The 14,607-nt window shown below is 43.1% G+C and overlaps 2 protein-coding genes across 14 annotated transcripts in view; one reads left to right on the plus strand and one right to left on the minus strand.

The window, feature by feature from the left end:
- The window catches only part of INTS9 (integrator complex subunit 9), an 83,433-nt gene extending 69,397 nt beyond the window's left edge, over positions 1–14,036 (minus strand). The window contains exons 1-3 of one of the 2 annotated variants that reach the window (XM_030555177.1): positions 13,944–14,036; positions 5,220–5,347; positions 680–740 (exon numbers count right to left, since the gene is read on the minus strand). In XM_030555177.1, the coding sequence (XP_030411037.1) occupies positions 680–740; positions 5,220–5,347; positions 13,944–13,952 (198 nt within the window). In that variant the 5' untranslated portion in view covers positions 13,953–14,036. The remainder of the gene's footprint in view (positions 1–679; positions 741–5,219; positions 5,348–13,943) is intronic. The other variant, XM_030555178.1, reaches the window with a different exon arrangement.
- Positions 14,037–14,249: 213 nt separating this feature from the next.
- HMBOX1 (homeobox containing 1) overlaps positions 14,250–14,607 on the plus strand; it is a 169,837-nt gene continuing 169,479 nt past the window's right edge. For 11 of the 12 annotated variants that reach the window (XR_003999450.1, XM_030555190.1, XM_030555179.1 and 8 more), the window contains exon 1: positions 14,427–14,560. The gene's annotated coding sequence lies outside the window, so the exon portion shown is untranslated. Of the gene's footprint in view, positions 14,271–14,426; positions 14,561–14,607 lie in introns of those variants that run through there. The other variant, XM_030555180.1, reaches the window with a different exon arrangement.

Genomic DNA, 14,607 nt, shown 5'->3' on the forward strand with positions numbered 1-14,607 from the left:
TGCTGTGCCTCAGATCAACAGATCGGAATTCCAATCGTGAAATTTTTGTACTGGGTAAGGATGCAAGAGGCAAAAAGATCACATTCTTCAAGTGGAGTCAGGGTAAACTGGGTAAATTCCAGGCCTTGGAATTAGAGGAGTCCAGGAGGGAAATCCTGCCCCACTTAGTTTAATGGCAAACTCCCACTGGACTTCAACACAGCCAAGATTTCACCCCTTGATTCTAGTCTCTACCCTGCCACAGACTTCTGATGTGACCATGGGCAAATCATTTGGCTTCTCTAGTGCCCCATCTAAAAACAGGGATAATAATACTCACCTACATCACAAGTGGGTTACAAGGCTTAATTCATTAGTGTTAGTAAAGAGCTTTGACATTCTCTAATAGAAGGCACAACAGAATGACAAGGTCCAAAATATGAAACCCCATGAAATAAGACAAAATTAAACAGTCACACACACTACTTCTGCACTTTAAAATTACCCTTAAAAACTGTTACCTCTAAAGACTGAAAACCACAGAACCACTGTTTGGATATTGCAACAAAACATTTTGCTAATGACATGCATATAAATGTATGCAAGGAAGCAGCACAGAAATATCGTTACAGTAGTACAGCTCCAGCCACATCAGGTGACTTCTTGTACAACAAGGAAATTCAAAAGCTCCGTAAGTTACCTTGTCTAGGAAAGTGTTTCCATCTTTTAAAACCCAGCCGGGGAGTTTGGACAGCCTGGGACTGCAGGGGAAAAAAAATATAATTTGCGAAGTCATCATTAATAATGGTACAATTCACTTCATTTCTTGGTTAAGCACTGACCTTATACTTGGTGCTGTACAGGAAATAGACAAACCCTGACTCAAGGACCTAACAAGTTCAATAAAATTAGGGTGACCAGACAGCAAGTGTGAAAAATCGGGACAGGGGTGGGGGATAATAGGTGCCTATATAAGACAAAGCCCCAAATATCAGGACTGCCCCTATAAAATTGGGACATCTAGTCACCCAAAATAAAATAGATAAATAAAATGAAATCATGTAAGTATTCACAGGAATTACTTTAAAAAATATCTTAGTTATGGCACACATTTGAGGCTGAGAGGAGGGATGGGAGCGTTTCAAAGGATCTTTATATCCACAAAGAAATTAAACCTTGTTTTAGGTCTCACCCAAAGAGCCACACAAAATATAAATGTATAGCAACATTTCCCTGTGTCTGAAGCAAGAAGGTGCGAGTCAACCTAGGTGGTATTTGAATCTATGTTTCAGATTGGAAGCTCGGATACTACTAAGCTACACTTGTGGGTGTGATTTTATTTTTAAGACTGAAACAATCCTTGAGGATGACATCCCAACAAAGTGTTTACAGGCCACATGAGAGCATCACTTGTTATGCTACTACAGTTAAGAGAGTATCAAAACCTCCAGTGTAACATCTTCTGAGGGCCTGTAACTGAGCTGCAAACTTTTGTCTGCCCAGATTTAAGGTTTTCTCACAAACCCAGAAACAGGGGAAGATTATTCAGCTCTTCTGTGACTGAGCATTGCAGCAACAGTGTACTGGGGCTGTGTTAACTTCAGATTCTGGGAGAGATCCTGCGAGGCGAGCAGCTCCTGCAAATTCTATTGACTGGAGAGAGATTCACAGGGGCTCAGTACCTCAGAAGAGGAAGTGATTAAATGGCTTAGCGAGAGGAAGGAGTTCCAAGCTTACAGAGCTGGCCTATGAGAAGAGAGGAATAAAACTGGGATTTTTCAGCTTGGAAAACAGACGGCTAAGGGTGGGTATGAGAAAGGTCTATAAAATCATGACTGGTGTGGAGAAAGTAAATAAGTGTTATTTACTCCTTCTCATAACACAAGATCTAGGGGTCACCAAATGAAATTAATAGGCAGCAGATTTAACAAACAAAAGGAAGTATTCACACAGCGCACAGTCAACCTGTGGAACTCTTTGCCTGAGGATGTTGGGAAAGCCAAGACTATAACAGGGCTCAAAACAAAACTAGATTAATTTATGGAGGACAGGTCCATCAATGGCTATTAGCCAGGATAGGCAAGAATGATGTCCCTACCCTCTGTTTGCCAGAAGCTGGGAATGGATGACAGGGGATGGATCACTTGATGATTACCTGCTCTGTTCATTCCCTCTGGGGCACCTGTCATTGGCCATTGTCGGAAGACAGGATACTGGGCTAGATGGACATTGGTCTGACCTAGTATGGCCATTCTTATGTGGAGCAGCACAAGCAAAAGTGCAATTGACCACAGCACACACTATGGAACATCACAAGGAGCGGGACACAGAGGAGATTAAGACTGGAGGAATGAAGACTGGGGATAAAATAAGATTAGAGCTGTGGCATGAGAGGGTGATGCCAGGTGAAATCAATCCCATTTTGAAAACTGGGGAGGGCAAAGCTGAATTAGTTTGGAAATGTACAAGCAGCCAATAACTGCTCTGAGGTGAAATGAGCCCGTTTCCTGGAATAACATAGCAATCTAGAGATGCAGGAATTCAAAGAAGCTCACTTGGAGAAAGTGAGATTGGGTTAAAAAACTAAGAGAAAGGCAGGAATGAAGCAAGAACAAATGTATGTGATACGCTAGAGGTGAAAAAATTTAAACAAGGGAGAGATGAGATGGAGCGTCTGGAGTCAAAGAGGATACCAAGACATTTGGCTTTGGTAGCAAAATTAAAAGCTAGGTCTTGGGTTTGAGTGGTGGTAGATTTAGAGACATGGGGCAAAGAGGACTCTTTCCTAGAAGCACAATTCCCTCCTACATCATTCTTGACATTGTGATGGAGTGATTGATTAATCCAAACTAGTTAGAACTGTCACATAAATAATGTGAGCAAGTGTATCTCTCTGCTAGAAAGGAAAGGTTAAGTGCCTTCTGTGTGTTCACTTTTATCTCTTTGCATTTGACTTTGTTGTAAGAAAGAGAACTTCACCTGATACACCTGTTTCCAGTGCCTTTCGTGCCATCTATAATGTTCTTTAGCCAACTCAAACGCATGCTATGTGCATGAATGGTGGTGTATCAGGCTGCTGAGAGCAGGGAAGGCCATTCAGGACTAGATGGAGTCTAAACAGCTTTGTGGTAGAACAGAAAAGTGTGAAGAATGTTCTTCACACTCTTCATCGGGCGAAACAAGACAGGGCTTCCCTCACTGGAAGTCTAAAGCAAAGGTATGAGGCGAGCCTCATTTTAGCAGAGTCCAAGGAAAAGAGGAAAGATGGCCCAGTGGTTAGGGCACAAACCTAGAATTTGGGAAACCTGGGTCCAGATTCACTTCTATTTTTAGCAAGCTAGCTAGAGTACAGCTAACAAGGGTACATCTACATGAGCTGCCATTTGCTCCCCCCGGCTACAACATAGCTGTACCCTTCGTGCCTCAGTTCCCCATCCCCATTTTACAGATAATAGCCCTGACCTACCTCACAGGGATGCTGTGATGATAAGTATATTAAAAACTGGGTGGTGCTCAAATACTTTGGTAACTGGGACCCTATAAATACCATAGATAGAACAGGACTCCTCAGACCCAGCCCCTCTCAAGATCCTGACTTTCACTGCCATAACTCATCCCTTTCACAGAGTGCTGAGGAGATTAGTTATCTCGCTAAAGCTGGCTGAGCCCTTCAAATGCACATGCTCGGTACATTTCTTGCTGCAAGGGCTTTTCAAACACCTTACAGACAAGACTGTCTCTGAATCTGATTAGTTGGTTCTGTTGGGTCAGGTGAGGATCAAATCTGACATCTTTCTTTATAGAAATTGAGTCGGTTTTGTTCAGCAGTTCTGGAGATTCTTGGGGAATATGACCTGCAATGTAGTCACTCATGACAGGTTAAATCAAACAAGGAGGCACTGGATCTGCTATCGGTGGAGGTAGTCACCATCATCTCAAGGAGCACTGATGCCAGCATGCCTAAAGTAACTGTTAGGCCTTTGCTGAAGAAGTTCCTTCTTGGCACAGATAAGCGCTCTAAGTTTCCTGTTTTGGGGAAGTTTTTGGAAAGCAGGTGTGGACCTGGAGTCCTCAGACTTCATGGATCCTTTAAAAAAAAAAAAAATCTAGTCGTGGCCCTCTGCAGGTATGTAGATAGCATTCATCTCATTTTGTTGCTGGACAAAGCTCAGGTATCCATGCTGATTCTTTTAGTTCATATCAATTGCCTTCAATAAAGCAGAAGTTGAGCTGCAGGCCCTGGCAGAACGATGCTTATGTGGTTCTGTTTTTTCCCCTCCAAGGCAGCATGTTGGGCAATTGCTCTACTCTATTTAATAAATAAGATTGCTCTCACACCCCCATGATACGCTCAGGTATCCAGAGGCTGGACTGGAGGTTATTAGAACAGAGTCAAAACTATAGCATCCACCTGCCATGGTGATGAAGGTTGTGGGCCAAGGCATTCGAAGAGGCCTATATAATTTTAATTAAAACTCTTATTAGCCTCCAGTCACCATAGAGTTAAACATATCCCTTTCCTCCCCATCTACCATTCTGGCAACTTGTTCAACCTTATGTAAGAAGTAAGCCACCATAGCAAAGGGCTTAATTTCATTTATACCACGAGGAAGCATGGTCTAGTCACGGGGGAGAACACAGAAGTGGGAGTTTGGAGATCTAAATTATGTTTTTGGCTCTACTGATCACTCACTGTGGGATCCTGGACAAGTCACGTTACCTCATCGTTAATCCATTTCTATCCCCATCTGTTAAAAAATTATGATAATAATGCTTATGCTTTCAAATCTACAGGTGAAAAGCGCTAAGTGTTATTTTTATTTGCATTAGTTCAGACTGTGAAGAAGAGCTGGAGGAGAAGGTGGCTAAATAGCGTTTGCTGGGATTCCATGCACTCCAGATCAGTTACCCATTTATCTCATCTTGCATGAAGATGCCAGAAAGATGACAGATATGCGACCTCACTTGCACTAAGCAGTTGCAGCAATACTTTACTGAATCTTAGAATAAATTATCTGGAAAAGCCAATCAATAAATTGATAAAATGTCTTCTGTCTACTGAGCCAAAGGACATTATTTTGATAAAGGGAACTCTTAAGTGAGCAGGTCTATATATGATATCAGACGATAATGCTTATTTGTACCCTTTCTTGCTCCAGGTGCCATTTTAAGAAAAGCACTCCAAGTCCAGCCTAGGAAGAGCTGGGCTAGAGAGCTTTCAGGCTGCAGACCGACCATACCTCTGAACCAGTGGCAGTGGGAGGAAATTGAGGGTAGATGTCATATCCAGTCCGCAGTCTAACATGATAGTGGTGGATTTGAATTTGAGCACATTGCATGGCAAGGTTGGATGCCCCGACAAACAGTACTGAAAGAAGAAAACTAGAATTAGTAAAGAATCAACTATAACAAAGGACAAGCTGAAAAAAGGTCCTTAAGGGGTCTCGTGAGGCTTCTTGGCAAACAACCCTGCAAGGGAAAAGTTGTATAAATGTAACCGGCATAAGCAGCAGCTCTGAGTGTGCTGCCTGCTTCTGAACAAAGACACCAGAGATGGACAGCACAAGTTACATTTATATAACCTCCTCTGTCATGAAGAATCCTAAATGCTTTGCAAACTTAACAAGCCAAGACATAAATTACATATCAGAGAGGTCACTTCAGTCTCAGCTGAGAAGCAGGCACCTCTGATATGGAAAGTGGCAAATATTTGAAAATGCACAGCAACACTGTGGAATAGTATAAGCCATGAAGTGAGGAATATGGCATATGATTGAAACCGGAGGGGTAATATAATTGCTCAAACTAGAATGCAGCCAGGACATGAGGGCATCTGCTCTCCTACTTGGGATCTATAATGACCTCAAGTGGTCAAGATTATGTTTTTATATCTCAAAGACATCACTTCTGGTAGCATAGCCTCTCGTGCAGCACTATTTAAATACTGAGTATGACAATAATCACTTTATATTTTCAAAGCTCTTCACAGACATTTAAAAAACGAAATTGATTAAAAACTGGTTTTAAAAGCTACGTTTATTTTGTAATCATTTATTTCATTTTACTCTCTTTAGTGAATAAGGTAGATTAGTCAATTTTACTTTCTAGCTCCAATCCCACACATTAGCACAGGCCCACAATGTTTGGGTTAAAACTCCTGAGGAGAATGTTTACGCCCACCCCTGAAGAAGCTGTTTTTAATTAAATTTGAAAAATCAAGACGACATTTTCCTTATTAGATTTGTAATTGCTTAAGTTTTAATTTTAAATTGAAAAACCTAAGTTATTCAACAGCATCCCTTTAAATTCTGCCTTCTGTCAGCACCGCTTTAAGAGATGTCCTTGCAGTTTTGGGGCCTATAGCATATGAACACCGTCCACTAAGTCAATAGAGCTACTCCTGGGTGTAAAATTAGGCACTCACATAAAAGTCTTTATATTACTGAAATTGTATGTAACTGCTGCCACAGATCCAGCAAGTGGAAGGAGATGTGGGAAAACAGACAATTTTCTGTAGACCCTAATTAAACAAAGGTGTTAAAAATTCAGCAATTAAGTATTTTTAAATGGGTACACTACAACCTTCAGTGTTCAAAACTCCCTTGTTATTAGAACAAGGTTATGGCCCTGAAGTGCTCAACACAGAGTGGATAAAGATCAATGAGTTTTTTTTTAAATTAAAAAAAAAATGGATTTTTTGATTTTAAATAGGATTTTTTGGATAAAATTCTTTTTGAGGAAAAAATCTATCTAAAGATACATTATATCTTAGTTATAACTATCTCATCATAGAATAGGGATTATAAATTCTAATTCTATAGTATGAGACAATATACTCACGTAATGTTTAAGAAAAGTTTTGTAAATGAGTTCCAACAGTTCATGGATTAGGGACCCAATCTTACGGGATTCCACAGGCTTCTGTATCAATTATTTATAGGTTAATCCAGGGCTGGCTCCAGGGGTTTTGCCGCCCCAAGCAGCCCAAAAAAAAAAAAAAAAAAAAAAAAAAAAAAAAAGCAGCCATGATTGCAATCTGCGGCAATTCAGCAGGAGGTCCGTCGCTCTGAGCGGGAGCGAGGGATCCTCCGTCGAATTGCCGCCAAATACCTGGACGCGCCGCCCCTCTCCAGAGTGGCCATCTCAAGCACCAGCTTGCTAAACTGGTGCCTGGAGCCGGCCCTGGGTTAATCTTTCTATCTACCCAGTGGGACTCAGTGTTCAGTCTAAAAGATGCCATCGGAGTTGTTTAGTTTTGCAGTTCTCAAACTGTGGATTTGTGAATCCAGAGGTAACATTCTTGTTAAGACCAAAAATGTTTTTAAATAAATAAATTATATATAGAGGTGAGAAATATTAGATCGCAATTCTATTGTCCCTCTGCAAATTTGTGTACACAGAGTTAATCCCCTACCTCTCTCTAAAAGTGAAAAGTTTCAAAAAGTTCAATGAATAGAAGATTGTTGGGGGCGGAATAGATCTGGAAAAGGAGAAGTCCGGAGATAAATGTCAGAAGCGAGGAACATATGCTTGTTTTGTTAAAATATTACATGTTTGCTGTTGAAGAAAAAAGAAACCAGAATACTTAACATTGTTGTTCTAGTTAAATAAAACAATTTAAATGTCTGTCTGGTGATCAGGTATCAGAGGGGTAACCGTGTTAGTTTGGATCTGTAAAAGCAGCAAAGAGTCCTGTGGCACCTTATAGACTAACAGACGTATTGGAGCATGAGCTTTCATGAGTGAATACCCCCTTTGTCAGATGCATGTAGTGGAAATTTCCAGAAGCAGGTATAAATATGCAAGCAAGAATCAGGCTAGAGATAACGAGATTAGTTCAATCAGGGAGGATGAAGCCCTCTTCTAGTAGTTGAGGTGTGAACACCAAGGAAGGAGAAACAGCTTTTGTAGTTGTCTGGTGATGTTCTCCTCCTAATACAGCACAGCAAGAAAATCCTCCAAATATTAATGATTAATCTGTTGAACTGGAGATAGTTCACCTCCCAATGACTTCATAAATATCTGCTTAAATTACCTTTGGTAAATGAAATAACCAATCATTCATTTTCTGATATAGCTGTAAAACTAATCTGAAAAGTTTTCAAAGTAAATCACTGTTTAAAAAAGTATAGCGTGTACCTTCTAAAATGAAACCTACATCTATCTCTGAGTTGTGAAGAATATATATTAAGGTTATAACAACCAACAAGAATGCACTTTTATGTAAAAAACCCATGACAAAATTGAGTCTTCCTGACTAGCAGTTTAAATCAAATCCACCCTGGATCAATGCCAAGACAAAACTTGGGTTTTGGAACGTATGGACAATATACAAACAGGGATGCTAGCTCAGGTCACAGCAGAGACGAGACGCTTACAGCTTACACATCCTGGGTGTCAGCGAGAGCAGATGGACAGGATCAGGAAGATTAACAACAGTCTCAGGAGAAACTTTGCTGTTTTCTGGATGGGATGATGGACCATAAGGGTGTTGCCAGCCTTATGAAGAAGAAGGAAGTGGAGCATTCCCTGCTTGAATGGAAATCCATCAGCAGCAGACTTATGAGAGCCAGACTGAAAGGGAAACATTCTAATATCACCCTGATTCAGTGTTATGCTCCGACAAATGGCAGTGATGAAGAAGTAAAGGACAACCTTGCACTGCAGGTGGAGTTACAGAGAGTACCACGCCACGACCTAACTATCATCATGGGAGACTCGAATGCCAAGGTCGGTAAGGACAACACAAACAACGACAGAGCAATGGGAAGACATGGGTGTGGCACTATGAATGAAAACGGAGAAAGGCTTGTTGACATCCATAAGATCAATGACCTTCTCATCCGCAGAACCCTATTTGAACATCGTGAAATTCACAAGCTGACATGGTGTTCTCCAAACGGCAGAGATAAGAACCAGACTGACCATATCATGATCAAAGGAAAATGGCGACGCTCACTGACAGATGTGAAAGTGAGAAGGGGTTCACATGTTGGCAGTGACCACCACCTTGTGACGGCCTCAATCAAGCTAAAACTGAGAAGTGTGGGTCCGCCAAACAAGGGATATAGACGTTATGATGCTGACAAGTTAACGTCCCTTGAAATTCAGAAAGCCTTCGTTTTGCGGTTAAAGAACAGGTTTCAAGCACTTGCAGACCTTGATGAAGAGGAGGGGAATGCAGATGAGGAGTTTAACAAGAATTGGGACAAAGTAAAAGCAATTTATAAACAGAGCAGAGAAGCCTGTCTTGGCTACAGGCAGAAAAGAAGGAAGGAGTGGATTACAACCACCTCATGGAACGCCACAGGAACCAGACGAGCCCTGAAGAAAAAAGTTTTAGACACAAAATCACAAAAGCTAAAGGACAAATACCACGAGCAGTATAGCAAGGCACACTGGGAGATCAAATGCCTTGTGAGAATGGACAATTGGCATATTGATAATCTGGGAACACAAGCAAAGGATGCAGCTGCTCATGGTGAACAAGGAACTGTCCACAAAATGACACAGCTTATCAGTGGTAAACTGCAGATACCAACAAACAGTCATCAGGAACAAATGAGGACACCTCCTAACAACTGAAAAAGAACAAGAAAAGCACTGGAAAGAGCATTTCAAAGAATTGCTAAACAGGGAGCCACCTAAAGAGGAAGCAAACATCCAGGAGGCGAAGAAGATCTTGATATTAACACAGACACCTCAGCTAAGGAAGAGATCATTCAAGCCATCAAATCCTTAACAAATGGGAAAGCTCCTGGCAAGGATCATTTGAATGCAGAGTTGTTCAAGGTAGATCCTAAATTAGCAGCATCTGTCCTGGCCCCTCTATATATATCAGTCTGGGAAAGGGAAAAAGTGCCAGATGAGTGGACCAATGGGGTTATAGTGAAGATACCAAAGAAAGGAACTCTCAGTGATTGTAATAACTGGCGTGGTATCACACTTTTATCTGTGCCAAGCAAAGTGTTGTGTAAGATCATAGTCTGGCGTATATCAGAGGCAGTTGATAGCGTTCTCAGAAAACAACACGCTGGTTTTCAGAAAGGGCGTGAATGAACAGACCGCATCTTCATTCTACAAAACGTAATAGAACAGTGCTTAGAATGGCAACGGCAACTCTACATACATTTCATAGACTTTGAGAAAGTTTTTGCTAGCATTCACAGGACCAGCCTATGGTGCATTCTGCGGGCATATGGAATTCCTTTCCATATAATCAACGTCATCAAAAGCTTCTATTTCAACTTTACCTGTCGTGTTGATCACAGTGAACTCAGTTTTGAAGTCAAAACAGGACTATGTCAGGGGTGTGTCATGTCTGCAATTCTCTTCAATATTGCCGTCAACTGGGTAATGCAGCGTACAACAAAAGACATGCCAAGAGGCATTAAATGGACATTCTTCTCATCCCCTGAACACCTGGACTTCGCAGATGATATCGTTCTCCTATCACATACCCAACACCATATACAAGAAAAAACTCAACTCAATGCATTCACAGCCAGCAAATTGGACTGAAAATCAAATGCGGTCAGACAGATATCATGACCTTTAATACTGCCTCACCATCACCAGTACAGATAGAGGATTATGTTCTCACCAATATAGAAACAGTCACATACTTGGGCAGAACCATCAGCCAGAACAGTGCAACAAGCCAGGATATCCGGAACAAAATCAATAAAGCCAAGAATACCTTCAGGAGCTTAAATACAATCTGGAAATCATCAAAATACAATACCAAAACCAAACTCAAGATTCATCAGAGCTGCATACTTTCAACACTACTTTATAGTGCAGAATGCTGAGGAATGAGAATGTATGACATGTCCAAACTGTCTTCATTCCGTACAACCTGCCTCAGAAAAATCCTCCATATCTTTAGGCCTAGAACAATCTCAAACCAAGATCTATTGACACGGTGCAGCCAAGAGGATCTGAGCACCATCATTGCCAGGAGACGCTGGAGACGGAGCGGTCATGTGCTTCGGATGGAAACTGATTCCATCACCAGAGTAGCACTAGTATGGACACCTGAAGGCAAGCGAAAACGAGGCTGCCCAAAAACAACATGGTGAAGAGCTGTGGAAACTGAGCTGAAAAACCTGGGGCATAGCTGGGGAACCATTGAAAGACTTGCCAGAAACAGACAGGAGTGGAAGAACTTAAACGCCAGAGGTGTAATAGGAACATGATGATGATGTCCATGAAATCTCTTGGATCCATGGAAAACCCCCTGCCCCGTTTTTTTCCTTTATGACTTATTCAATGTCCTGTATGACTTTCAAATAATTTAAGTTGTACTGTGTTGACATTCAAACGGTTATTTAAATGAGATTATAGCAGTTATTATTGCTTAAAGGTCATTAAAACAGACCTGCAACATACCCCAAACGGTGAGTCCAGTTTGCTATTTATCTTTTTTTAAGTTTCCTAAAAATACAACTACAGGCACCCCAAGTGCTCTTGGTGTCTGTCCCATTAATTAATGGTCATAACTCACGAACCAAAGTTTGTCCATAAATATATCCACCTCAGCCCACGATCCCTTCAACAACTTTAGAGAAGAAAGAAAGACAGGCTTTGAAAAGCGCTGGAAAGTTAACACATCTAGACTCTGGCAGATCAAGGCAAGGAGCAAGTTCCCATATCCAAGAACTCCTCACGGGGGATGCTCCACTGTCTTATTTATAGGGCCCTACCAAATTCACAGCCATGAAAAAAGCATCATGGACCGTGAAAGCTGGTCTTTTGCATATTTTTACCCTATACAGGTATTATACATATTTCACATGGGAGATCAGTGGTTCTCAAACTGGAGGTCCTGACCCAAAAGAGGGCTGCAAGGTTATTGTAGGAGGGTCTTGGAATTGACACCCATACTTCTGCACTACTTTTAGAGCTGGATGGCCAGAGAGTGGCAGCTGCTGGCCAGGTACCCAGCGCTGAAGACAGCGTCCCTCCAGCAACAGCACAGAAATAAGGGCGGCAATACTATGACCCGGCTACAAAAACCTTGTGACCCCCTCTCCCCCAACCTGCTTTTGTGTCAGGAGCTCTACAGTACAACAATGTGAAGTTTCAGATTTAAATATCTGAAATCATGAAATTTACAATTTTTTAAATCCTATGGCTCTGAAATTGACCAAAGTGGCCCATGAATTTGTCAGGTCCCTACTTATTTATGTTGAGGTATCGCTAGTATGAGTGCCTCTGCTGCTGACTTCACATGTGGCAGCTTGGCGTGGGACAGAGGCAATCTCTCAGATAACCAGGCCCCAAGCCATTCAGGGACTTGTAAGTTAAAACCCAACATCTCAAGTTCCACATAGAAACCAGTGCAGATTGTGCAGAAGTGCTCTAATGTGACAGTTACATGCTAGTTATGGGCAGTACATATATATGGTGGAGTTTGCTGTTGGATTTGCCTTTATAGTTGTCAGCAGCAGCAAGACCCTGAATGAAAGCCCATTAAAATCATTGGCAGTCTTTCCATTGTCTTCACTAGGCTTTGGAGCAGGAGCCCACTGCTTGGGACTAGTGCCTATTGTTTTTGGTCTTGATCTTCCAAATTTAAAACATACAAATGGGGGACCAGGATGAAATTGCCAAAAACCCTGGATTTCACTTGTGACTAAGGCCAGATATCCAAGAGAAAGAGCTAAGACCTTAAGCTACTGGCCTACTACTACCGTAGCCTCAAAATATTTTATACTAATTTCAACCCATTTGCACTCTCGCCCCCCACAATGGAGTCTTTGTTTCTTACCACAAAATTGTTCTTTCAGCTCAGTACATGGTGGCTCACTAAAGTAAGTTAAGTGAAAAGCACTATGCACATACAAACTAATGATTTCAATGCATGTTGCAAACACTTAGATTTTATATCCTTCCTACCATGCCCCACTCCTACAAACACTTATGCATGTGCTTAAGTTTACATGAGCAGTCCCATTGGACTACTCACATAAAGTTAAGCATATTGAATCACAGAAATGTAGGCTGAAAGAGAGCCTCGAGAAAAAGTCATCAAGTCCAGGTCCCTGCCCTGAGGCAGGACCAAGTAAATGCATATGTAATTGTGTGTAGGATCAGAACCTGAAGCTACCTACCTATTAAGCTCATTTTACAGAGGGAAGTTAAGCCATAGCAAAGGTAAGCGATTTGCCCCAAGTCACAAAACAAGCCAAAGATGGAGACAGAACCCAGGAGCTCCAACCCAGAAGCCTGTGCTCTATTACAATACACACCTTCCCTATGGCAAAGCCTTCTTCAAAGTAAACCAAAGTATTTTCAGAGAGCTCCACTTTTAAAGACCATAACGCTCCAAGTTAAAGAACTCAGAATTTGAGTTCACAAATCCTGGAGGTGACTCAGTTTTTCTGACTTCCAGACAAGGAATCGCAGTGTGTGATGATTATCAGGGTGGGCCATCCATTGTCACATGCAGAGAGGTCTTTGCTTGTGTGACATCCCTTCAGAAGTATCCCCTACTCCACCCTCAACATCAGCCCCTTCCTGCCTCCACTGCAGCTATCCCAGCCTTTCACATGGAGTCTCCAGTCACTTTCAGAAGCAGAGAATCTAGACTCTCGACTGCAGCTCTGCATGGCAGGGTGCTTTGCCTTCCCATGTGCTGCAGAACCTGGCTCCGTGTTTGGATGCTCCCCCCACACCGACGACAAAAGGCCTCCCCCAGCGCTTCCACTGCAGGGCTGAGCACAGCTCTGCCCCCCGCAAGGCCTCAGTTTCCCCAGCTGGAGGGAGGAAGGCGACCCCCACGCTCCAGCAAGGGGCAGGGCTGAGGTTTAACCCCCCAATGCTCAGTAAACACTCAGAGGCAGCCATGGTGGCCAGGCCCGCACCCCAGGGGCAGGATTCCCCTCCCCCAGGCACGGGTCGGGGAAGAGGGGGACCCTTCCCCCCAGCCCCACACGCAGACACTGACTATACAGACTCACCAGCTTCATGCTTTACCCGGCCGGCGCTATTTGCTGTAACCATCCTCCCGCTTCCGGCCCAGTCTCTGCCACCCAGAGCATCATGGGATTTGTAGTCCGCTTCCCTCTCCGCCCGCCGCCTCCTTCTGCCCAGGATGAAGTCATGCCCAGCCGCCTCTTCCCCGGGGGCATCCTGGGAGTTGTAGTCCCCTCCTCGCCCGAGCCCCGCTTTACATGGGGGAGCCGTTCCTGAGGGGCATGCTGGGAGTTGTAGTCCTCGGGCCTCGGCTCTCCCCTTCGCCCAGGGGAGGGGGAACTACAAGTCCCAGGGTCTCACAGCGGCGGCAGGTGGGAGCTTGGATGTTGATATCAACATGGCGCTTGCCCGACAGACAAAGACAGTCAGGCTGGTGTGATTGAGCCAAAAAAAAAAAAAAAAAAAAAAAAAAAAAAAAGAGCAAGGGGGAGGGGGGAATTTCTCTTGGGGGGGCCGGGGAGGGGGGATTGGAAGCTGAGGGATTTTCACCCCCCATTGCTCCCCTCCCTCTGCACCCCCATTATTCTCCCCTTCACACTGGGACTGGGGATCCCCGCGCTGGTGCTGTTAAATGGTGAGGGGGAGTGACCAGGATCCAGAGGTGAGTGTTAGCGGGCGGGGGGTCGTGTGCTTTCGGGGTGGGGGCGG

The sequence above is a fragment of the Gopherus evgoodei genome, chromosome 3 (assembly GCF_007399415.2).
Source record: "Gopherus evgoodei ecotype Sinaloan lineage chromosome 3, rGopEvg1_v1.p, whole genome shotgun sequence".
Taxonomy (NCBI): Eukaryota; Metazoa; Chordata; order Testudines; family Testudinidae; genus Gopherus; species Gopherus evgoodei.